Source organism: Coffea eugenioides, chromosome 1 (assembly GCF_003713205.1).
Source record: "Coffea eugenioides isolate CCC68of chromosome 1, Ceug_1.0, whole genome shotgun sequence".
NCBI lineage: Eukaryota > Viridiplantae > Streptophyta > Magnoliopsida > Gentianales > Rubiaceae > Coffea > Coffea eugenioides.
The window spans coordinates 44826856-44851615 of record NC_040035.1 but is presented as its reverse complement, the minus strand read 5'-3'; the positions used below and the strand labels follow the sequence as shown (position 1 = coordinate 44851615).

Sequence of the window (24760 nt, the reverse complement as noted above, 5' to 3'; positions counted from 1 at the left end):
AGAGGGAACTGTGTTTCTGCGTGCTGGTTTATCATCAAATGCAGTTTCCTCAAGAGGTACTGTCTGCTGCTCATGTGCAAATTTGTAATTCATTCTTCTTTCTCTTGCGGATCAATTGTAGATGCATCAGGTCAAACTGGTTGCACTTTCTCCCATAAAAAAGTTCTTCTGAATACTTCCCAAGCCATCTCTTGTTCCTCTTTTGACAGCTTTTCCTCTTCATTCTCTTGCAAGAGTTTCATGTTCATGATAATGTGCAATCCATCTACATGTAGCACAACTTCATTAGTGAATATGCATAAGACTGCATTAGACATGCAGCGAAGTTTACCATACCAGCTGAAGTTCCAAAAAGAAATGCAGCACAAGCTCGACTATTAATCTCTTGGCGGATACAAGCAACTGATGGTCATAAAAACGAAGTTGTTTTCCATATTGGTAGTCAACTTGTAACCTACCTAAGATAATGCAGTATTAAGTTCTCATGAAATAATCTCATAGACACTCAAACGAAAACAATTGGAGACCTAGATTAGTCGTTGAAAGATACAAGAAGAAAGCCTCCCAACTAATCAGAAACAAGTCAACAAATATTCAAATAGTTTGAAGAAACACTACTGTCTTTCCATAAACAGTAGGAAAATAGACAATCCAAAAATCTAAAGATACTTGTCAACTACCATTTACAAACAAGCTCACACCAAAGGTAAAAGGAAAACAACATAGGTTAGGACCAACAGAAATGGAAGCGGAAAAGACTCTCAAGGCAGACATAGCTTGCAGAGTGTCAGATATTTGCCCAAACTTAGTAATTTCCAGTTTGATACCTTAATATTTATTTGCTTTTTATACCCGCCAGAGTTGTAGTAGACTAAAGAAATATCTAAGATATTAAATAATGTCAACACTGTCACCAAGAGACATTTGATTTTCACAATATTGATCAACTAATTAGTCATCGACTTTTAACTAGGTTGAGATAAGTGTTAAAAATTTGAAGATGGCTAATTTCTTGACATTTGATCTGGCCAGGCAGGAAATAGATTTATGTGTATAACGTCTTTGAATCATTCTAGAGCATTGCTAAAGAAGGGCTAAGGATATGTAATGCAAACACATAGCATTAAGACTTTCTCGGATAATGAGAAATATACTGTTACTGGCAAACTACCTAAAGCACTGCGAAAAGCAGCAGGATGACCCCTCACCGCAAGAATTAGTATACGTGGAAAAATAAGGGAAACTAAATTAATTTTTTTCTAAAAAAAATACAGTTGGCATTTTTCCAAATTCATAAAAGGCGCCATCTTGCCATTACAAAAACTGATTCTAAGCCACAAAAAACACAACCACAATCTTTCCCGATGACTTCTCTCTGGCGCATGTTCATCTGTGTCTCTGGTTTCACGTCGCAGTCTATAAGAACAACCTGGTTTCCTCCATTTACCTTCGCCAATTGCTGGCTTCCAAGAAAGCATAATTAGCAAGTAAAAAACAAACCGACATGGGTAACATGGCCCTGAACAAAGCAATCCTTTTTTCAACCCTTCTCTTCATTCCTCTTGTTCTTTCAGATGATACTGTACCTGCCCCCGGTGATAAGGCTCAATTGAATAGCTGGTTTGAGCAAAATGTGCAGCCTTTGGCATCCCGGAAAGACACTTTGGACCCGGCACTAGTCACTGCAGAAGCCAATCCCAGAATCATCAAGCTCAAGAGCGACGGAAGCGGTGAGTTCAAGACTATAGCCGATGCCATCAATAGCATCCCAAATGACAATACCAACCGCATCATCATTTCACTTGGCCCCGGAAACTATACAGAGAAAATCAAGATTGAACGTAACAAGCCATTCATCTCAATAATTGGAGATCCAAACAATTTGCCTACTCTAGTGTTTGATGGTACAGCGGCCAAGTATGGAACCGTGGAAAGTGCCACCTTGATTGTTGAATCTGATTACTTCAACGCCGCTAACCTCATTCTTGCGGTAAGCGAACTATATATATAGCCAGCACGCATTGTTCTTGTTTCTTTTTCCTTGAAGGTCTTGTTTCTGATCGATCACATCTTGGGTTGCTTCGAATTGCTCAAGAACTCAGCACCAAGGCCAAACGGCGACGTGAAGGGTGCCCAGGCATTGGCTGTGAGAATTGGAGGGGATAAGGCTTCCTTTTACAACTGCAAATTCCTTGGTTTTCAAGACACCCTTTGCGATGACAAAGGAAAGCACTTGTTCAAGGATTGCTACATCGAAGGCACCGTAGATTTCATTTTTGGCAACGGAAAATCCATCTACTTGGTAAAATATTAGTAACAATAGAAGATCAATTCATCATCTTTTACTTCTTTTCTGATCATTTTCTTGAAGAATGCGAACAAGCTGTGGATGAAATCTTGAATGTGATTCATATTGCAGAATGTTGAGATGCATGTTATCCCAGGCGACCAACAGGCATGGATCACCGCACAGGCGAGGCACACCGATGCTGAAGACACAGGATACTCATTTGTCCACTGCAAAGTCACTGGCACAGGTCGCACTGCTTACTTGGGCAGAACTTGGATGCCTTATGGCAAGGTCGTGTTTGCCTACACGGATATGAGCGACGCGGTAATCCCAGCAGGCTGGTCTAATAACTTCCATCCGGAGACTGAGAAGTAAGTTTTATTCATATTTAATATACACGCCAGCGAACTCGGTTTTCAAGATTTATCAAGACAGCTCTTGTGTGTGTATATATATATTGTTGGCTGAGAGTTACTGATTAGTTATTCCTTTTGTTGTTTTTGTTTTCTTGGATATTTGTCTAATGGTGGCAATGGTGTATTGCAGGACGGTATTGTTCGGAGAATTCAGTTCCACCGGACCAGGTTCAGACACAAACAATAGCCGGGCTGCATTCACCAAGAAGCTTACTGAAGCAGAAGTTAAACCCTTTCTGACTCTTGGATTCATCGAGGCTTCTAAGTGGCTGCTTCCTCCCACCCAAGTTCCAGCTTAAGGCTTCTTAGCTCTGGAAAACAAATGGCTTATTCTTTTTGCCCTTTTCTTCATGTAATTTGTTCATCCGTATTCCCGAAATAAATATTTGGAGCACACCATAATTTTTACATTTAGAAATGCTTACGAAAACTATAAAGTTATAGACGACGTAATTTTGACACAAACCAGTTTTAATCATATTTCAGGAGAACTAAGTAACTTGTTCATTCAACCGCTGAGCTTGGCTAAGTGGTCACGGGAGGATCTTAAGTCCTTCCTTGGGTTGTAGGTGAAGGTTTAAAAAATTCCACCTACAGTAAAAAAAATTCAAGGGTTATGCCAAATTACTTTTTTGGTCTAGTAAGGTTTGTGTACATGCTAGTCCGAAACACAGCCTGTTTAGGCTCTCGCGCTTCTTTCCTGTAGTTTAGGATAAATAAGTTATACAATAATCATCGTCTCCCTAAAAAAAAAAAAAAAAAACTTGGTCATTCTTTTTCTTTATTCTTGAATTTTAGGTATACTCGTCCCTCCCTCGGAGAAATTGGATGGAAGAGGTATTGCAGAGGAGTGTAATCCCTGTCTTATAAAAACTCAATATGAAGTAACGCTGTGAATTTTTGTACGTGTATATAGCTTCTAACGTGTGTGTGATTCTACTATTACTCTTTTCTTTTCTTTTTTTGATGATGGAAGGAAAATCTTCTTCGTGTTACTCTCACAATCACTAGGTAAAGACGTTCTTGAAATTTAATCTGCACTGTCATAGGATTAGTGTACATCAATAAGCAACTAATCACCGAAACAAAAAACACAAAAAATTTTTTTAAAAAAAAAGAGAAAAGGAAAATGGATGCAGATAGATCTGTACTCAGAATGCGGCAAATGGGGATGACGCAGGGGGCTCGACGTCATGGGCCAAGGCGTAAACGCATTTGCTCCAAACAATAAAACTCGTTTTCAAAATATTGTCAGCATCACCTCTCGCGGGTTTGGGTTGAAGAAGCTGTACAGACGACAAAACAATAATTTCATGACGTTTTATTCCAATGCCCACTAGATTGTCACAACAACCGGTAGAAACAGTCCCATGATCTTTGAAGATTCCGAGGTAAATTTCTTACCCACATTATTCAGTGATATTCTTCCAACACTTGCCTACAAAATCCTGGGTGAGGCTCAGATGGCAAAGTGAAGTTGTCCGTCTCTTACCATTTGGTAACTGGCGAATGGCGATGCATCCTTTTCTACTGCAGCTGCAGGGGTAAGTGTAACCATGACAAACAGGCCTAGCACCCCTGCAGCTACACCAATGAATGAACAGATATATCATCGTCTTGTTGCTCATATTTACTTATCAACAATCAAATTGTAGCCTTTTTCTTTTGGGAGTTACTTTTGATTTTGGGGAAGGTAATGAGTAGTATTCTGCAACTTACTAAAATATATTCTGCAACTAGATTTAATGATTTCATCCATAGGTTCCACTAGCATAAATAGTAGTCATTTGCTAAATAGTGAGGTATTTAACTCAATCTATCCGAACTCAGTTAGAATCTTCTGTATCACTATTCGGTAACAAATTCAGTGTCAATCCCACTTATCACGTGACGATAGAAGAAATTTAAATAAATAGCACACGACAAATTATATAAACAGGATACTTGACATAAATATAGAAATGGTACTAAATTATCACTGAAAAAGTGGCATTGAGGATCCCCTGTGATCGAAATGACCCTGGGAGAGAAAGCCTTGGCCTACTTTTTCTTGTGGTTGCAAGCGAGTTGATATCGCATTCGATTTTGGCTCAACTTGCAAGATCTCGCCTGCACAGTAAGTACGATTTATCCATGGGAGTTTCAATTTTTTACTCCATTTCCTTTCAATTGAATTTTAGGCATGGCTGCACGTGTATAGCCAATACCAATGTATGTGTCCCTTCTGATAATGAATTGCGGTTGACGAGCCTCAAAATAAGAGAGATAATGTCCAATTTGCACAATAGGAAAATGATTAAATTTGTTTGAACATGAGGATGGTAATAAAAGTGGGTGTCCGCGATTGTCCACGTCACGGGAGAGTAAAAGGCAAGGGGACGGAGCAGGAGACAGGGAGGATACTCCAACCTCGTCCCTGCTTCAAATTAGTATTTTATTACATGTATATTGCATATATATTACTTATTACTACTTATATCCTAAGCTTCCTAAATTAATTTAATCAAAGAGAAAAAAAGGTCTTATTTCGAGTAACTACTAAATGTCCACTTCATCTAATACACTATCACCCACAAATCTATTGCAATATAATGTCTCATTTAATTTGATACATTAATGACTAAGAATTCTATTGCAGTGCTAAGGGCTAAAGCCTCGTTTAATTTGGTACATTAATGACTAACAATTTTATCACAATACTAAGAGCTAGAAGAACCCGCGTAAAAAGTGATAAACATTGGTTGACAATGGACTGCCTTAGGCCAAAAGAATTCTGGTAATTAGCAAAACACACATTAATACACTCAAACATACACCATCTTTTTGTAATTATGCCCACGTTTCTGTAAATTTTGTTTGTCAACAAAAAAAGGAGTCTTGGAAAATGCACTGAAGAATTCTGAGACTTTAAAAATGAAGATATACATATATATATTTTTTAACGCTTTATAATATGTCATAAACTTTTGTAAGTTAAAATTCATACCAGTGGATAGGGTGAGAGTGGGGATGACAACGAAGATAGGTTCAATATGGGGAGTGGGGAAGCGATGTTTGATTTCTCCCCCAGCTTTAAATAGGACACCCCCGCCCCACCCTCCTTAAATTTAATATTTTATATATAATATAAAATTCATAATATATAATATACAATATAAAATTCATTATATAATCTACATACGTGTATATATATATCAAATACAAATTTCATAATATAATATAATTGTATATATGTAATATGAAATGAATAATATGATATTTTCTTTTGATAATATAGTATAAATTTTTTGTTAATAATTTGTAATAAAATGATAATTTTGTCAATAATTACTCTTTTTTTGTTATGGAATGTTGTTTATAAAAAATAATGATACTTGATTCAGAATTTATGTAAAATCAAATATAGAGCAACGGATTCACAAGATCAAAATAATTTTTAAACTTTATCTCATGTTAAATTTTTTTACTAAAAATTCAAAAGAACGATTAGTAAATTTATTATTAGTGTTTTATATATATAGCGAAAAGAGATAGGGATGCCTGTACGAGTAACGAGACGAAGGGCAGGGCGTGGCGAAGATACCAAGAATGGGACGGTAGACAGGAGGAACTTTTAAGTGATAGCCGATAGGGCGAAGAGCGGGGAATCTATGCCCCGCCTCAAACCCCTTCCATTGCTAATCCTAGGCAAGGACGTGGGCCAGAGGACGATTGGTAAGGGATAGGTTCAGGGGCGACATCAGGGGAAAGTTCAAATCAAATTTCTTTTGATTCATTTGTCTATTTATTTCATTTCCTTAACAGAAGGGCACCGTTTGTTTTTAAATGAATTGGAGAGAAATGAGAGGAAAGGCAATGTAGAGTTAAATTTTTTCTGTTTAATTTGATTTTTATGAAAGGAGGATTAGATCTATATATTACAATGACATGTTTACAATGAGGTAAATGGGAGGGAACGAGACAAGATTAATGTAGTAATTTCATATTTCCTAAAAGAATTCTTTTCTTATTTACAATTAATTTCTTCAATAAAATATCCACATCATCATCAAACCTAATTTCTTCGTTAGTAATATTTTGAACTTATCAATATTAAATAGTTCTTGTAAATTCAAATATTAATGTCTTATTGATTTTTAACACGTAATAAAAAAAAGGATGAATACCACCAAACATAATAGAAAAGAAAAAAAGAATCATAAGGGTTAAAATATGATCACAAATTAGACTTTGTAGTTCAGACATTCAATTACAAATTCAAATACCTTTTAAGTAATCCAATTAATTTATAAATATTTAAGAGAATTTCAAAATTTTCATCAAAATTCCTCAATCAAAATACGATCTAATAGAATCTTGAACTACCCAAATTATGTTCTACAGCAGGTATTAAAGTTTGCAAACAAAAATTTTGTCAGACTCACACAATTCTTTTAGCTAATAACCTGTTCCATATTAGCTTTCAAAATTTTTAAATTGATCATTGTCACATCATGCCATAGATATTATTGCCTAGAACAAATAACTCAATTAATTATAGATCAAAACTGCTAAATACATAAATAAACAAACAAAAAGTTATCTTTAGCGTGGCTAAGAACCCTAAAAATTATAAAGTATCGTACACTTATTCTAAACAAAAAAAGAACCGAGCAGGTATATTTTGAGTAAGGAAGAAATGAATAGGTATATTTCATAGATATGACACAAGTATAGCAATTTGGATTGGCTTGACGAATTAATGAGTTGAATGTAGAAATATTCGACTCGACTCAAGTGACTCACCAAGTCAACTTGAACTCAAAATTAATCGAATTCGAATTGAATTTTGATCGAACAGACTAACAAGCACTCACAAAATAGCTCCACTTGTTTGCAGCATAGGCTCAAACATACAGTAACTTGGATTATTTCTTTATTTATTTTAATCCATTTTTCCATTTTTTATCTTTTATATTTTTAAAGCTTGTTTCTATCTAGGGATAATTGTAAAAACCTTCTCTAAGTTTTCTAACAGTTGCACTCACTTCCCCTGAAGTTTCTAAAATAGCATTGACCTCCCCTAACATGAATTTGGGCCTATAATTGACATAAGATAGGATGAATTTACTTTTATACCCTATGAGTCTAAGGTTATTAGTAAACAAATTTGGAACAAAAAAGTAATAAACAAATTTAGGATAACTAATTAAACAAGTTAATAGTTATTTCTTATCTGATTAGGCACCGTAAGTGCACTTACAAAATGGCACCACAAAATAGTGCTAATTGATGCTTCAACATAGCATCATTTTGTGATTGACAACACTTGAGATGACAATCCAAATCGTATATTATATACACAGAAGATAAGCAGAAGCAAAGGGCAAGAAACCTCAAAGTTAAGCTCCATAAGAAAATAAGTTCTGGTGGTTTTGATTAAACTCATTTCATCTTAAGTATTCATGAAAACAAAAGTAGAAAGAAAGTAGAAATCAAGGCAAATGTTGAGAAATTTCCTATTCAAAATTTGTGGTAATTAGAAGATAATACATAAATAATCCTTTGTAGTTTCAATTTAATACACAAAAGTTTCTATGCGCATTAGTGAATGAGAGTTTTTTAAGTTGGTTGTATACATTCTATGCTTTAGAACCTTAGATTTCTGAACGTATGTTCATTTTTTCTTCTGGTTGTTACTGTTGCACTTGTTCTCTTTGCATTTATATGAGTTTCACTAATTGTTTCCAACTTTTAATTTTATTCATTCTTTTAGTAATTCAATATCACAAGAGGCAAAAGGAGTACAAATGGAACAAAATTATTATCCCTCTTCTCAAAAATCTTTTTTAATGCAACTTTATCTAACATGGGCTGAATATGCTATCAAAATCTTAAATTCACATGAGATTAGTGCTATTTTCAAAATCTTAGAGAAGGTGAGTGCAACAATAAAAAATTTCACGGGAGGTTTCTGCAATTATCCCTTCTATCTAATACGATCCTAATTTTAATTCTAATGAGATAAAATATTGGACATCATGAAATTTTGGAAATTCACATGTACTAAAAATAAATTGATCCACGAGAAACGACCTTCTTTCCCATTAGATTCTAAAGTTAAGGGACTAAATTAGTCATGATGATCGATGAGGGACTAAAATGATTAAGATTCCACAGATGAGGGACTCAAACAGCATTTTCGCTTTTAACAAACAAAAACAAGTAATTTGTCAAATATCGAGGGGTGGTTTCCATAAATTTTCCGGTAAATTTTTTTGGACCCGATAAAAATTTTCAGGTTTAGATTGAAAAATAATTTCAATACCCGGATTCGGATCTAGATCCGGATCCGTTTATTCTAACAAAAAAAGTGGTTAAATACGAAATATAGAATTTCGAACCGTATCTGACTCGAATCCAAATAATATATTAATAATTATAAAGTATAAATATTTTTAAATATTTTCTTTTACCAAATTAATAATTTAATAATGACTTTGTAAATTGATTTGTTATTTGTTTTGGATTGACTATTGTAATTTATTTGTGATTTAATTTTGTAATTTGATTTATTTAAATTTGAAAATTAAATTTATGATTGATTTTGAATTTAATTTTGAAATATTTAAATTTGAACATTTTCTTTTTGAATAGATCCAGATTCAATATGGGATCATGTTCCAAAACCCTAAAGTCAAGACTTATCGGATATACAGATCGAATCCCGATCTATTACATAAAACGGATCCGAATCCGAAAATTTCAATTCTGACCCAAATCCGACCCGTTGACACTGCCCAATCCTCCAACACCTTCCAAGTTCCAAATTAAACCCCCTCTGGAGCATGTAAAAGACGTTTCTATTTTGTGCCGGCGCCGATGAACCCCAATTTTCTCCGGAAAAGTGGAATTAGATAAATTGGTCGACAAGAGATAACCTTTATCCTCGCCGTGCTGCTGTCTCCTTGTCTTCGAAGGGCTCGGTTAAATCAAGAAATAATCTTTTATCCTAGCCTTGAAGGTTAGGGTTTGATCGGGTTCGTGCTACCTCTGTCCCCATTCTTTACCGTCAACGAACGGATTGACGCCATCCTAGCCTCATTCAGCGGCTCCTGTTCCCCAGGTATCTTCCGCCATCATCCCCAAAGTTAGGGTATTCCTCGAAGCTTGGGGTAGGATTTTTTGTTTAGCCGTATTTGTTAGAGCTCATACATAGAATAAGCTTAAGCGAGAGTTTTTTTCCTTTGGGTTTTCCCTATATTATTTGGCAGGAATCATGTCAGTAACAGCAGGGGTTAGGGACACAGTAATTGCAATTAGGGATAAACTTAGAGGTAAAATTGGGCAAACCAAAGTTAAAAGGTACTGGCCTGGAAAAGCGCCTGAGTGGGCTGATGATAATGATGAGGATGGAGACATTAGGATGTCAAGGGCAGATGCCCTTGAAAAAGCTTTCCCTAAGCATGAAGACTCATTGGATGCTGTTAGAAAAGATGACCCTAGGTTGCGGCGTTTGGCTGAGAGTAGGATTGATAATCGTGAGGAGATTAGGGCTGATCATAGACGTATCCGTCAAGCTGAGATTGTTTCGACGATTGAGGAGGAGGAGAATAGGAGACAAGATTGGATGGACGTAGAAGAAGAAGATGAAGATGCATTAGAGGAGAGGAGGAGGAGAATTAGGGAAAAGTTACTGCTGAGGCAGCAAGAAGAAGCTGCACTCCTTCCAGAGGAAGAGGAGGAGGAAGCAGAGGAGGAAGAAGAGGAGGAGGAGTCTGAGTACGAGACAGACTCTGAAGAAGAACAACCAGGTATTGCAATGGTGAAGCCAGTGTTTGTTCCTAAGTCGGAAAGAGATACTATTGCTGAGCGTGAGAGGCTTGAGGAGGAAGAGAGGGCCCTTGAGGAGTTGGTAAAGAGGAGGAGGGAAGAGAGGAAAGTTGAAACAAAGCAAATTGTAGTTGAGAAGATTCGGGAGGACGAAGAGATTCAGAAGAACATGGAATTGGAGGCTAATGTTGCTGATGTGGATACGGATGATGAAATGAATGAGGCAGAGGAATACGAGGCCTGGAAGGCTAGAGAGATTGCGAGGATCAAGAGAGATAGAGATGACAGGGAGGCAGTATTGAAGGAGAGGGAGGAGATTGAGAAGGTGAGAAACATGACAGAAGAGGAGAGGAGGGAGTGGGAGAGGAAAAATCCAAAACCTGCTAAACCAGGAAAGCCTAAATGGAGATTCATGCAGAAATACTACCACAAGGGTGCTTTCTTCCAGTCAAATGCTGATGATCGTGCTGGAACTGCTGGCTCGGACGGTATCTTCACTCGTGATTTCTCTGCTCCAACTGGAGAGGATAAGATGGATAAGACTATCCTACCTAAAGTTATGCAAGTCAAGCACTTTGGTCGGAGTGGAAGGACTAAATGGACACATCTTGTCAATGAGGATACAACTGATTGGAACAATCCGTACGTACTTCTTCTTGCAAATTGCATTAACTGCTGATATTGGAATCTTTACTTGAATCCAGACAGAAATGAATGCTTGATGTGGTTTAATTCGACTAAATCCTAGTTTTCCACTACTGGAAACTGGAATAAGTAGCCCATTAAGAAAGTTAGCATAAAATATTTTTCCTTTCTAGTTTAAAGTAAGCAAGCAAAATTTTACTTTATACAGAACAGGCTAACTTTAACTTCTCTCTGATAGGTTGTATATATTTATAGTTTTGTTACCTTTTTTTTTTTTTTTTGCAAAATTGCATTATGATAATTGCTTGCTATCATGTGTCAACAAATGTTAATCCTAGTTTTCTTTTGCTATACATCTCAACCGTTATATTATGCTAGATTTCTCCTTGCTTGGTTCTAGAAAAAGGTTCTAGTAAATGTAACTTTGCAGGTAAATTATGTGTTTATGATGGTAAATGAAGATAGAGTGAGAACCTATTTGTGTCTCTCTGCAAATGGGTAATTTTGAAACAAATTATGTATTCTAAACAGTTCAATGATTGCATTCATACTTAGTTCAATCCTGACAATTTGGACTGAGACACTGAGATGTGCATATTGTTTTCTTCATCCGAAGAAGCAACCACACAAGAGGTTTTTAAGTATGTTACTTTTACAAGTAAATATCTGACGAAATACTAGATGGTTGATTTTGAACACCTGTTGGTGAATTGATTTTGACCTTTCGTCGTGAATTATGTTTTTCTGCTGCTTGATGTCTTGATTCTGAGTGCAGATGTAATTATTTGTGTTATGTTCTTTGTTGCAACCATTATGACATGTGCTTGGAAGTTGGATTGCCATTGGAGTATTCTGATTTCCATGACGGACTAATAGTTATCTTGTATCTGTGCAGGTGGACTTTCAATGATGCCATGCGGATCAAGTACGATGCAAAGATGGCTGGAATGAATGCACCTATAGCAAAACCTAAAGGAAGTAAGAAGCTAAAGGATTGGGAGTCTAAGTGATGCTGCATGTCAAACTTGTTGTGCAGACATATCAGGACGCATCTCTGTAGGTTATCTGATTATTACGTGAAGGTTTCAACCAGTATATTGATGGCTCTGCTATTGTAGCCAAAAGTAGTGCTTCTCAGTGTGGTGCCTTTTCCTGTAATGAGTTGTCTTTTTAGACTACTCTCGCCCCATCACAAATCACCCAGTCCCAAAATGAACTCTTGTTATACTCATGGTCCTTCTAGTTGCCTGTATTTCACAATGATATTCTCTTACCCTCTCTAGGCGCCCAAATGGCATGGATTGGAATCATGCATTTTGTACACCTGTCTTTAATCTAGGCGCCCAAAGAGGATTTACTGACTCTTGACTGCATCCGGCTGATGGCATTCAATCCTTCGGAAAGTTGCAGTTTAGCGTTTTCGTCTTTGGTCACCCTTTTGTGAATTGGGAAACATTTGTATTGTGCTTCGTCTGAGTTTGAGAACCTTGCGCTCTCATTAAACGGCTTTGCTGATGGATGCTTGTAGTTGATGGGTGTGCCTCCCAGAGACGGCAAAACTGAGATTGCTCTCATTTATGATGTAACGCTTCTCTTCTGTTTTATTCGTTATAGATACAGCTTTGATTCGAACTTCTCAATCCAGAGAAGATCAACCTGGGATCAACTTTTACACCTTTATGTGTTGATTCCAGGCCACAACAATCTAAAACCGCATTATGTTCAAGGATCTTCATGGTCTTGTTTGGATTGTGGTGTTTTACAGAAAATTTTTTATGTTTATTGTAAATATAATTATTTTTTTATTTTACATATATCAAATTGTTACGGTGGAAGTTGCATGGTAATAAATAATTATCTTGAGATTAGTAGGATTTTTTCCTTCCCAACTTTCTTCATGCGCTACGCATGCCCGTCTTATCGTTAGGACTTAGGAGTGAAAGTGTGAGGGTTGTCTCAACCTTTTTTTTTTTGGAGCTAGGACGGTCGTGGCTCACTTAAAGTGGTCGGATTGTTACCAGTTCAATTGGTGATAGGATCAACCGCTAGACACCTGATTAATCGAACCTTATAATTCGGTGTCTGTCGCAAAGAAGACAGCTGCCGAGCCGAGTCGACAGCACAAGTTCATCTGTAAAAATACAAGAGTGGTTGGGGTTTTGTCTACAGTCTCACTCCTATGTTGAAGTTAGTTATAGATCGAGGGTTAAAGGTACAAGTAGTTGGATGGTTCGTAATGTGTACCTGACTTGTAGATAATGATGAGTAGTTATAAGGGAAAATTCAATAGCCAGGATTTGATACCTACGCCTGATTAATGATTAGATGACAAGCTATAGCGGCAGATTCAAACATAACTCTGATCATTAGGACGGTGGGCGGTCACATCAACCTGTCAATCATTAGTCATCTCATTTATCAAGGTGTTAGGTGTTGGAGTCTATAACCGTGCTCAAGAGAATAGTGAAGTTGGGTCAATTAATCGAGATGGTCCTTCATCTCGGGACGGCGAAAACGAGATTGTTGAAGAAACTAAAGAGCCGAGATAATCATATTGGTATTGAATAGCTGAGGTGGTGACCATACTTCTCGCTTATAATTTGCTCTGCGATGCAACTACTTGTAAAACAAAACCCAAGACAAATCCTAATCAAAATTCATATCTCACTAGATTGAACTAGAAAAACCCTGACCCCTTTAGATATTTTTATTTTGATAGAAAGAAAATGGAGAGAAGTTTAGGGGGAAATTCATTTCATTTCAAATATGTAGGCTACCATGCATTTTTAGTTACTGTTTTGTACAACTCTCCTTTAAGTAGCATGACCAAATCAATCCTACTAGTTGAGCCGCCCATCGAAATCGATTTAAACACGAATAGTGGAAGGGGGGATAAGAGAAGAACTCATCAAACCAACCCAAAGTGAAGAAAGGGAGTAAACCGGGTTGAGTCAAGTCACGGATAACTCAAACGTGAAAACCATTAGAAAATATTTTGAGATAATTTCAAAACCCCTTCTAAGCTTTCTCCTAATATCACTTAGCACCTTTGAGATTTTTAAAATTTCATTTACCTCCTCTATCTACTTGACAAGATTAGATGTCCTTTTTAATAGTCACAAATTAATGCCATTACCCTTACATTTTTAATAATTATTTAACAAAAAGTTCCCAAACAAAAAGAGATTTTTTAACCCCAAAAATAACCAAATAACAATCCAATATTAGTCCGTATTTCTATGTATCTAGATGGTGGTAGATTAGCAAAGGAGGTGATTAAGTTAAATTTAGTAACATCAATCACTTAAAAAGATTTTTTGATAAATAATTTACACCTTAAAAAATTTTGTGGGACGATCTTAAGGACTTCAAGCAAATACACAATGTAATTCAAGTTGTATTCGAAATTAAAATAAACTTTTTTATACATGTAGTCTGCATGTAAAGCCTACTTATAGAAAAAAATTTATAAATAAGCCATTTCAAAAATATTAATCAAAAAATGATCTCATGATAAAATATCAAAAAATTGCCTATACTTTTTTTTAGGTGAAAACAACATGGGCAATTTCTAGGTATTTTTAGTTTTACTTTCTAGTCTTATTTTAATTTTTATTGTTGATGTAAGTTTCATAAATAAGACAACATTACCGTAGTATTGGAAGTAGAATTTTTTCTCTCTTTGCTTTCTCCTAAAGGGCCTAGAATGTTACCAAAAAAAAAAAATGTAAATTCAAGGGGTAAACTAGGACTGTAGTTGAAATTTGACTTTCTCCGCTCCATCCATCACCGACCCTAGTGAAACAACATCCTCTACTGAAGAAAAATCCAATTATTTTCCGCCCCTCGCCCTCTATTTAATCCATATCTCAGTTCCTCGATCATTTCTCTCACGCCTGCTAATATATACCTAAAGAAACTCATTTTTCCATACCGATAACCTGCATTCATATATACATAACTCATTCTTGGGAAGTGAAGTCAAAGAAGCCTTCGACGATGGAACCTGACTACTTCCGGGATGAGCAAGACGAGAAAGACTTTGAAGCTGAAATCCCCCTCGATGAGGAAGAGGAAGAGGAAGCACAGAGGACTACTGTTTCTGAAAATCTAAGCACAGAAGAGGTTTCTTTCTCTCTTTTTTTTTCTTGCTTCACTTCACTATAGTTCGGTTCTGCATATGTCTATTTTCCTATCTCTATCGTATGCTGCGCTTTGAAGTATATAATTAGTGTTCGAGTACATGTTTTTTTTATGTATATCAGGGCAAATATACTTAGCCCTAGTTCTTTTTCTGTTTTTTTTCCTTTTTCCGTTTTGGGCGTCTGATCAGGAGCTGGAGAACGTGAAGAAGAAGCTTAAGGAGATTGAAGAAGAGACTGGCAACCTCCGCCAAAAGAGTGCCCTAATTGAGAAGGAAATTGGGGGTGCTGCTGAAGGTGAGATTTACTTCAATCATACACATGCAATCACAAAAACACAGACACCGACAGCCAATATTTGTATACATTTTAACATTCACTGGGCAAAATGTTAGTCGGATCATATTCCTGCAAAAACACATCGGTGCGCACACAATGTATTTACAGAAGTGCATATTGAAACCAAATATTTGATGTCATAATAATACATTTCCGGGGTTTTTTTTTTGGCAATCTTTACTTGTGTTTCATCATTTCCAACAAGCTTCTGTAAATTTATGGTAAAAGCTATAAAGGGAAAGTAATGAGCGGCAGCCCTCTTGCTTGGGTGCATCTTAATAGAAAATAAGATATGATGACAAACAGAGTTTTGCAACATGTTAAAATGACACTTGGTATGGTCATTACTTGACAGCAATGAACTGTTATAAGTTATTACTTCATATGTAATTTCATTTATGAAGATAGTGATGGTTGTTTTGCTGGTATGGATATAAAGTAGGAAAGCATAGTGTGATATCCGGAAACATTTACAGCAATGGCAAATGGTTGTGGTTGGGCCCCTGGAAGTCAAAGTTATGCTATTTATGTTTTTGTGCCACGTGAAACATGTGTCAAAAACAAATGACACATCTTGGGTAATTTGAATACTCAGTCATCGTATCGATGAATGGAGAATGTTTCCGATTCATGTAGGATATACGAGCAAACAATTTTTGGGCCTTGGAACCAGATCAAGTAAATACCCTAGGGATGGTTTGGAATATCTTTAACTGATTCATGTGTGGATAATGATCATTTGAGATATTAGTTCAGATTTTCTATTCTGTAAATAGAGCCATGGATGATATCTTTAGAAAAGAGCATGAAAGAAGGATGGATTTTTTTGGGTATTAATGCCAATGTTAATAGAGGAAGAAGAGATGAAAAGCAAAGTGAAATTAGGAAGGGAATAAAATGCCAAATGTAGACAGATAAATGGTGGTAGCTGTTAGATTCATTTGAACAAGGGTTATGCTTATAGTCTAATTCATTGGAATCCGAGACTAGTATTGCTTAATGCGTGTCTTTATTTTCTAGATTGGCTTCCTTCTGCTAACCACTTCTCAACGTTGAGGATGAATAAATATTGTTGCTTTATATGTGGATATACATATTTAATTCGTTTGAACATCTGTAGACAATCTACAAATTCCAGATGATTAATGTTTTGTCCCTTCTCTAGTTCTCTTAGACGTCTTGCTATGTTGCAATTCTGCTGGGTATTAATCTGGTTACTTATCATGAAAGATTTATATACATTTGCTAGGTCATGAAAATTCAACTGGTGCTTCTGATGATGGTCAGTCTGAAAAAGAGGAGGTGGATTCCCGTTCAATCTATGTTGGAAATGTGAGGCTCAAACCCCATCTTACATAAGTTGCTTATAAACATTTGTTTGCCACGGTAAAGTTTTGTCAATACTGTAGCACAGAAATTAACTGGTTTTATGATTGGTTGGAAGGAGATGTGCCACACTGAAATTTCATCCTTTTAACATCTTAAAATTCATTCATTCTGTGTTTGAATGGAATCTTCTTAGAATCTAAATGTGATGGTTTCATCTTATTGCGGTGGAAGTGCTATAAACTATTGTTTCCTCAAGAATTTCTGGGTTGCATTGAAAGTAAGTAGTATAAGGTGGTGAGATCATCTCTTTTCTTGTTGACATGATCTAACCCATGACAACTAACTTGTGGGAAATCTTTACATCTCTGTCACTTTCAAGTATCTAAAATAAGCAGTTAGTCCTAGCCCCCAACACAGACACACATACACAAAAACAAAAGGGGAAAAGAAACAACGCATGCTTTGTCTCAGATTCTTAATAGATTTTAACATGTTGCATAAACTCTTGAAAAATTTCTAATGTGTTTAAACACAGAAGAAAATTGCAGCAATCAAGAGCAGCTTATAGCTCTGACTTTCGCTTTATAGTAGATTGTTTTTCCTCTTGAATGTGATCTCTAAGTCATTTAGCACAATTCCTAGAATTGCTTGAAGTCACCATAATTACTATCCGTTATGTATTGATGACAAAGAGGCCTCCGTCACAGAACAGCTTTTCCAAGCCTTATGCCAGATTGCATGTTTGGCAACATTCAGTATTGTCTTCTAGATGTTAAACTTTTACATCTAGTTTGCTACGTTTCATTAGTCTTTGTTTCAGGAGGAGGGTGTGTTGGTTCATTATAACGCATCCTTATGTCCCAAGGGTTGCCGACTTCATGCCTCTAATTTTGGTTGTGGTGCTTTATATCAAAAGTATCACCACTGATAGGAAGGATATTGCTCAATGTCAACATAGCTGGAATGTACAAGTTCACAGTTCGATGACATTGTATGCCATGAGAACTTAATTGGTCTTGCAACTGAGATTGCCTTGTTTGTGTTCCCTTTTAGGCTATATTGACTGGGATTTCGTTGTCAACTTTGTTTTTTAATTGCCCTCTTCACTTGTTAGGTGGACTATGAATGTACTCCTGAGGAAGTCCAGCAACATTTCCTGTCCTGTGGTACAGTGAATCGTGTGACAATACTGACAGATCAATTTGGTCAACCCAAAGGATTTGCTTATGTGGAGTTTGTCGAAACTGAAGCTGTTCAAAATGCTCTCATGCTAAATGAATCAGAGTTGCATGGTCGTCCAATTAAGGTTTTGAACGTCTCCTGCTTGAAGACTTATAATCTTAACCTCCGGTTTTCACTTAGACAACATTCATGATTTCCTACAGGTAATGCGTAAGCGGACTAATATCCCTGGAATGAAACAGCACAGAGGAAGGCCGTCATTCAGGAGGGGTTTCACGCCAGGCCCACTTTCCCACCAGTCATATAGTTATGGGTAAATATTGCCTGTTGGATTGTGCTTTTGTTATCAAAGTATTGGCTGCAATCATTTTCTGGTTTAAGAATTTAGGTTTTCATACTTTTGTTGAAGGAAAAGAAAATCCTGCAGTAGCTGGGATTCTCTTCTAAACTTTGTTTTGCATGCAGGAGGGTTCCGAGGTATAGGCGTCCAACGCGCTATAGTCCATACTGATGGACGTCCCCGAATTGATGACATGCTTTTTTACCGGGCCTTGATTGAAAGAAGCATTGACAATTTCTGGCTCATGGCGGTCACAATTTTGTATTTCTTATGCAGGACTTCGTTTTTAGTGACATCTAGCAGCATGCAATGGTAGCAGGGAAACTTCAATTAATATCTGAAACATACATGTAGCTCGCAGATTGTTTTGGTGTTATGTAGGTGACAAATTATAGGACAACAATAGTATGTTGTAATCAACTGATAAAAATGTTGTTTCAAGTTAGTCCGAGGTGACCTCAGGCCTCGTACTAGCAACTTTCGAGCCCTTGTTTGTACTTTGTAGGCATTGTTCAAATTGACTCTATTGGAGATGCTTTAGACTAGCTGTGGGTTAATTCCATAATCCCATTAGGGCTTTGAAGGAAATATTTGAATGATTACTCTGCAGTTATTTCTGGTTACATGCTTTGATCTCTCTTTTCAAGTCAGCTTACGGCCGGAATTGATAACACAACCCAAGAAAGAAGGGGCTCAGGTATGATGTAATTGGGATTTCCATTCCGCAGTCAGTCCCTAGCTGATAGGCCTATGGTCCTCCTTTGTACCGGAAAAGATTAACACTACAAAATCTGGTGTTTAATGGTCTGCGAAATGGACAAGTTGGTGAATGAATGCGAATCTTTTGCTTGGGATCAAAGGAGGCCTGTGTTTGTTTAGAAAAAGCAAATTTCTAAAGCAGACATTCTAATCGGCTTCGAGTGGGTAAGTAATTTGGAAAAGTTATGAAATGCTCATGGAAGAACTAACTGCATTTAGGACTTTAGGTGCAATAGGAGCGAGTCTGCTGAAAGGGAGCCGATCTGAGGAGCTGTTTGAAACTGTTACGGACGGTTTACAATAAAATATCTTTCGGCAAATCAAGGTCGTACAGTTGCAAATCAAATTGAAGATTTTTTTTTTTTTAAATAAAAATTTTGTATTGTTGACTGTATTGTTCTGTAGGATGTACGTAAGAAAAAGAAATGTTGTTAGAACAATTTTTTTTTTTTGAAAACAAAATAGTTATAACAATTTTGACTCCGTTTGAATTAACTATTTTTAAAAATTTTTACTGTAGTAGGGCTTTTAGAGTATATTTTGGGATATTTTTAACAATATTTTGAAATATTTAAAAGTAGTAGATTTTTAAAATGTATTTTGGAATATTTTTTAAATATTAAAAAAATTTAAATTATTTTTTAGACTATTTTTTAGTGTACTTTTTAAAAATTTTTATAATATTTAAAAAATTAAATTTTGAAAAACTGAAGAAGCCAACGAGTACAGGACTATTACCTCAGGTAAGGGATTGCATTTGGTAAATTGGTAAAGGTGCCAACAGGCCTTGACCTACGATTCAGAAGCTATCTAAAGAACATTACAATATATTTATATTGAAAACCCACGACTGTATGTAATTGTGAAAAAGGGAAACAAAATTAACGACGTTTAAAACCTGAAAAAAATGTTTTGATTAAGAATTTGCTTCACCAACGGGGTAATTAATCGACTCAAATAGTTGTCTAACGAATACCGTTTCGACTCCCCTTCTCCAGAAAAAAGGTCTCGAAACGAGAGTATGCAATTTAGGGCTTTAGTTTAGCCACAAGAAGAAACCCACTAATGGCTTCCAATAATGATGCCAACGACTCTGAAAAGCCACCTTCCTCGTAAGATAACCCATTCTGCGAGAATAATGCGTCCCAATCTGAATTACCCAAATTTTAAGATTGTTTTTTAAAAGATTTTTTTTTTGCTCTTTGTAAATGAAAATATAAATCCGTGGTTTCAGGCCGAAGAAGAATGTATATAAAGATCCAGATGATGGTCGGCAACGCTTCTTACTTGAATTGGAATTCGTTCAATGCCTCGCTAATCCCACTTACATCCACTGTATCGTCTTCTTCTTCTTCCTCCCATTACTTTTCACTTTTATTATCCGTAGTTCGACCATAAAATCGTCCTTTTTTTTAAAATTTTTAGCACTAGTTAATCTGTCTAGTTTGCTGGTATGTTGCAAAAATGATAGTTCTGTTACTTTCCGGTAGAGCTAAGAACTATGGAAGGAGAATGCTATGGGCTTGGATTTTACGTGGTTTACTGTGCTTATTATGTATACTATGCTACTAGTAGTATTTAATTAGTATGTATTTGTGTTGAAGTTGTGTGGTGTGCTCAGTTCAATTTGAAAATTCTGCTATAGATTTAGCGCAGAATCGATATTTTGAAGATGAAGCATTTATTGGGTATTTGAAGTATCTCCAGTATTGGCAACTCCCGGAGTACATTAAGTTTATCATGTGAGTTTAGAAGTTCTGTTGCTTTTTTTATGGAGCTCCCCTGCTAATTTCCTGTAGGCTTTATACTTTGGCTGTATGAGTGCTCATTTTTTTGGGAATTGTCTTTAGGTATCCACATTGCCTTTTCTTTCTCGAGCTTCTCCAAAATCCCAACTTTCGGAATGCAATGGCCCATCCTGCCAACAAGGTCTGGATTTTCAAGACCTATTTGCGTAGTCCATATCTCCTTTTTCCTTATGTTTATGTTGTGTGGGCTGTAATAGTAGGAGTCTGTCTAATTTCCTATGCCCTTGCTTTCTGCTTCTTCTCCAAGCGCATTTATTGTTGAAAAGAAAGAAATGCAAGGCATTGTCATCTTTTACTGCGATTGAATTAATGGTATGACAAAAAATTGATGCTAATTACTGTCATTTTTTGTTTAGTTTTTTTTTTTTTTTGGGGGGGGGGGTGCTTCTTCATATAGCTCCTCCAGTCACTCCAGTGCTTTCTCATAATTAATCCATAAATCATATGCAAGGAACTTATAACCATAAAAATGAGAATAAATAGAGCTCTGGGTTAGACTCTTGTTTTCTCGATTAATTGAATATCTTAATCTTGATTGTCCTCATTCGACGTCAATTTTATGGTGATTTTGAGTAAAATATCAATGAACATGTCCTGGAAATGATGTTGCATTCAAATTATAGCTGCCTGCGTTCAAACAATTTCATTCTGGTTTTAATTGAACCTTGACTTCTGCATTATACAACCCTTCTTTGGGTGTTTGGAACTAGATCTTTTGGATGAGTGGTATGTATTTGGATTTGAACTCTTTAAGTCTTCCAGCATTTCTTTTACTTTGGTAAGGCCAATTCTTAATAGATGAAAAGTAATAATTAATAGATGAGGTGACGTGTAAAAGAAGATGATTGTCCCATCATCCTTCATTAAGATGGATTTTTTTGGATTATAAAGAGAAATGTTGCTACTTGGTTGAATTTCTGAGGATTAATCTCTTGTATTCTTTCTTATTATGAAAGCAAGTTTTTGAAATTTTATATTCACTCTAGTTGACTCTGTTGGTTAGAGGAAGCATGTTTAGTACATTTGTGGATACTGCTCGGAAGGAGCCTCAGTCAGGGGATGGAAAAGTTTTGTCAAGGTTGCTAAATTAGGTAGAAAGTAAAAATGCTCTGGAATTTTCTTGATGAATGGCCTACATCTAGCTTGCTGGGATTGTAGACCCATATTATGGATGCTATGATTGAGGAACATTTCTTGCTGTATATGGTAATTTGGATTTAAAGTCTTCAAGAGATTGGGAAAGCCAAAACAATTGATCCTTAGTTATTAGGTTGATATAGGCTTTTTGTTAAAAATGTAGTTGTCTCCAACATGATTGCAAAAGCCAAAATTGTATGAGAACAAGGAAACTCAGTAAAATTATAGAGAATTCTATTCCTCTTTTGTGTTCATTGATATGCTATGCTTTGGTTCCTCAACGTATCTTTTTGGTGTACACTCTGGACATTGTAGGAATTGGCACATAGGCAGCAGTTCTATTTTTGGAAGAACTATCGAAACAACCGATTGAAGCATATCCTTCCAAGGCCTCTTCCTGAACCTAGTGCTGCTCCATCTATTCCCACTCCAGTTCCACCTCCACCTGGACCACCTACAACTTTATCTGCTCCTTCTCCTGGTCCTGTACCTTCTCCAGCAGCTTCAGCACTCTCTCCAATGCAATATGCCATTCCCTCTGGATCTGCTTTTCCGAAGAATGATCCCAGAAACAGTGGGGTTGATCGAAGAAAGAGAAAGTATAATCTTGTCATTTCTATTGTTGCTTTATCTTTGACTTCGAACATTTATCCAACTGAGTCCTTTTAGCCGCATACGTATTAAGCAACTTACTACACAAGGCACTTAACAACTCATCTTATCTAAACAATTTTTATTTTTGGCAGGAAAGATGGATGACACTACATTCATCTCTGAGCAACTGTGTTGTGCATGGGATAAACTATTGAAGGTACTGATATCTTTACACTCTTGGGCTTGACTAGATTGAGGTACAGTGCGTGTCCAGATAATTTCTTCATCAGTTCTGAAATTTCAGTAGGGTTCGTGCAATGAATATGTTGTGATGGTTATGTATTTTTCGGGTTTCACATTTGTGTACATCTCTACTGGCTGGAGAGAAAGAACTAAAGAATATTATTTGTTATTCCCATCTGTTCTCCATGCTTGTTCATGTCTCTCAGCGTCATTCTGTTTTGTTTCCCAAAACTGTTAGTGCTTCTGCTGCAGATCCAAAAGTTGATGGTGAAATATGCCAAATAAATTTTTGTCAATGATGATAAATGCTGCTTCATATCACCTCTCAAATGAGTACTGAGTGCAATTTGTTGTTTGTGTAAGCAAATATCTGAGCTGCTTGGTTGGACATTGCTCATACAGAAATCTGGTAATGCACCCAACTTTAGTCCATTTAACAGCATAATACCGAGAAAGCATGATTGTACAGAGAATGGAAACGAGTACGTCAGTTATTTCATCATTGTTGGTAAATATTCGGATTTATAAGTTTTCTTTAAATTTGATTTTTATTGATGATTGTCTGTTTTTGAAGTTATATTAGAAAACAGTAAGTATTGACTGCTCAATTAAGTTTCAATGGTTGCTACATCGCACTTTCAGTTGGCATGTTTCCTCTAATAAGAGTTTCATTAAGGTCTGAGTGCTCGTAAATAGATTCCATTTTGTTTTTCTTGATCGTTTAGGTTGCTTAGAACTCAAGATGTAATTGTTGATTTGTCGTTGAGAACTTTCCACGTGATATGTTAAAAAACAAGTGTTTTGTACCTGCAGGTTACTTTTGAGACAATACTACTACTAGAGCGAAATAGTACTGTGTCTTTTCACCTTAATAGTTGAACAAGAATTGTAATATTTGTGTACGCGAGAAGGCTAAAGTTCCCTTGTGCTCCTGTATTTACGTTGCAGGTGAATATGAATGGATGCAGCACTCTCTTCCTATTGCTTCTGAAAGCTTGTTAGCTTTTAGGATCCTGGTTGGAGAGACAAGATTATTCAAATGTGCTGCAAATATAAATTGCCTTCTTGAAACTGGACTCAGGCAAACTTCTGGTTGTGCTTATTCTCCCTACTTTTTTGGCTTTCCAGTTGTACAGACGTAACAGAGCTGGAGCTAGTGTAACCTTACTCCTATTTGAAATCTTTAATTTTCTCGATTCTGATTTGTGGTTTCATGATTTATTAACACCATGTGTTACACTTGTGTTACATTCCTTCCATCATCAGTACTCAAGGAAAGCCACGAATAATGAACAGAAGTTGACCTGAGATTTGAACAAATTATAGAGAGAACTTTTACAAAGTTGCCTAAATTTTCCAATTATTATTATTATTTTTTGGTCAATCTCAGCATCATGGTCTTCCTTCAAAAAAATCTCTGACTCCAGCGAGTCTCCACGTACTACTCGATGGCCTTATCCATGTCCTTCTCCTCCGTTGACCAAATCTGCGCTAACTAATTCCCATAAATTGTTAATCAATTATTGGTCCAGCCTAGCACTAGCTTCCGGTGTTAGGTGAGATGAGAACGTCGGTGGCTCGCAGCGTCCAACCGCAATGCCACGTGCTCTCTTCTTTTTGTTTATATATGGAGATGGAGATAGGCATGGCCACGGTTCCAGAACCGCCGGTTCTGGTTCCAGAACCGCCGGTTCTGGTTCTTCAAAGAGGTAGAACCAGAACCG

The 24760-nt window shown here is 36.4% G+C and overlaps 4 protein-coding genes across 5 annotated transcripts; all 4 read left to right on the top strand.

Moving 5' to 3' along the window:
* The first annotated feature begins 1487 nt into the window (after nucleotides 1-1487).
* Nucleotides 1488-3116, top strand: LOC113783173 (pectinesterase 1-like). The gene is made up of 4 exons (XM_027329243.1): nucleotides 1488-1990; nucleotides 2096-2302; nucleotides 2420-2661; nucleotides 2837-3116. Exons 1-4 carry the CDS (start codon nucleotides 1505-1507, stop codon nucleotides 3003-3005), a joined length of 1104 nt encoding a protein of 367 aa, XP_027185044.1. The 5' UTR covers nucleotides 1488-1504; the 3' UTR covers nucleotides 3006-3116.
* A 6427-nt stretch (nucleotides 3117-9543) lies between these two features.
* LOC113778936 (microfibrillar-associated protein 1-like) lies at nucleotides 9544-12910 on the top strand. Its single transcript, XM_027324402.1, has 3 exons — nucleotides 9544-9811; nucleotides 9960-11160; nucleotides 12059-12910. The coding sequence occupies exons 2-3, from the start codon at nucleotides 9965-9967 to the stop codon at nucleotides 12171-12173; spliced, it is 1311 nt and encodes a 436-aa protein (XP_027180203.1). The 5' UTR covers nucleotides 9544-9811; nucleotides 9960-9964; the 3' UTR covers nucleotides 12174-12910.
* A 2109-nt stretch (nucleotides 12911-15019) lies between these two features.
* LOC113781264 (polyadenylate-binding protein 1) lies at nucleotides 15020-19118 on the top strand. Its single transcript, XM_027327177.1, has 6 exons — nucleotides 15020-15288; nucleotides 15497-15602; nucleotides 16894-16976; nucleotides 18088-18279; nucleotides 18359-18468; nucleotides 18621-19118. Exons 1-6 carry the CDS (start codon nucleotides 15163-15165, stop codon nucleotides 18664-18666), a joined length of 663 nt encoding a protein of 220 aa, XP_027182978.1. The 5' UTR covers nucleotides 15020-15162; the 3' UTR covers nucleotides 18667-19118.
* A 1084-nt stretch (nucleotides 19119-20202) lies between these two features.
* LOC113767460 (mediator of RNA polymerase II transcription subunit 31) lies at nucleotides 20203-24234 on the top strand. 2 transcript variants are annotated; one of them, XM_027311668.1, is made up of 7 exons: nucleotides 20203-20366; nucleotides 20489-20589; nucleotides 20900-20996; nucleotides 21105-21183; nucleotides 22515-22798; nucleotides 22946-23518; nucleotides 23985-24234. In XM_027311668.1, the coding sequence occupies exons 1-6, from the start codon at nucleotides 20320-20322 to the stop codon at nucleotides 22956-22958; spliced, it is 621 nt and encodes a 206-aa protein (XP_027167469.1). In that variant the 5' UTR covers nucleotides 20203-20319; the 3' UTR covers nucleotides 22959-23518; nucleotides 23985-24234. The 2 variants fall into 2 exon arrangements, with proteins under 2 accessions (XP_027167469.1, XP_027167398.1); XM_027311597.1 differs by having other exon boundaries at nucleotides 22946-23010; nucleotides 23985-24232.
* The last annotated feature ends 526 nt before the right edge of the window (nucleotides 24235-24760 follow it).

What these genes read in the sequence shown, in the direction of transcription:
- LOC113783173 (XM_027329243.1), top strand. Translation starts at nt 1,505, where the DNA reads ATGGGTAACATGGCCCTGAACAAAGCAATCCTTTTTTCAACCCTTCTC. An exon ending in CCGCTAACCTCATTCTTGCG is followed by an intron (nt 1,991 to 2,095) that starts GTAAGCGAACTA and finishes GAATTGCTCAAG; the next exon opens with AACTCAGCACCAAGGCCAAA. An exon ending in TTCCATCCGGAGACTGAGAA is followed by an intron (nt 2,662 to 2,836) that starts GTAAGTTTTATT and finishes GGTGTATTGCAG; the next exon opens with GACGGTATTGTTCGGAGAAT.
- LOC113778936 (XM_027324402.1), top strand. Translation starts at nt 9,965, where the DNA reads ATGTCAGTAACAGCAGGGGTTAGGGACACAGTAATTGCAATTAGGGAT. An exon ending in ACAACTGATTGGAACAATCC is followed by an intron (nt 11,161 to 12,058) that starts GTACGTACTTCT and finishes GTATCTGTGCAG; the next exon opens with GTGGACTTTCAATGATGCCA.
- LOC113781264 (XM_027327177.1), top strand. Translation starts at nt 15,163, where the DNA reads ATGGAACCTGACTACTTCCGGGATGAGCAAGACGAGAAAGACTTTGAA. An exon ending in TGCATGGTCGTCCAATTAAG is followed by an intron (nt 18,280 to 18,358) that starts GTTTTGAACGTC and finishes GATTTCCTACAG; the next exon opens with GTAATGCGTAAGCGGACTAA. An exon ending in CACCAGTCATATAGTTATGG is followed by an intron (nt 18,469 to 18,620) that starts GTAAATATTGCC and finishes TTTTGCATGCAG; the next exon opens with GAGGGTTCCGAGGTATAGGC.
- LOC113767460 (XM_027311668.1), top strand. Translation starts at nt 20,320, where the DNA reads ATGGCTTCCAATAATGATGCCAACGACTCTGAAAAGCCACCTTCCTC. An exon ending in TAATCCCACTTACATCCACT is followed by an intron (nt 20,590 to 20,899) that starts GTATCGTCTTCT and finishes ATTCTGCTATAG; the next exon opens with ATTTAGCGCAGAATCGATAT. An exon ending in GAGTACATTAAGTTTATCAT is followed by an intron (nt 20,997 to 21,104) that starts GTGAGTTTAGAA and finishes AATTGTCTTTAG; the next exon opens with GTATCCACATTGCCTTTTCT.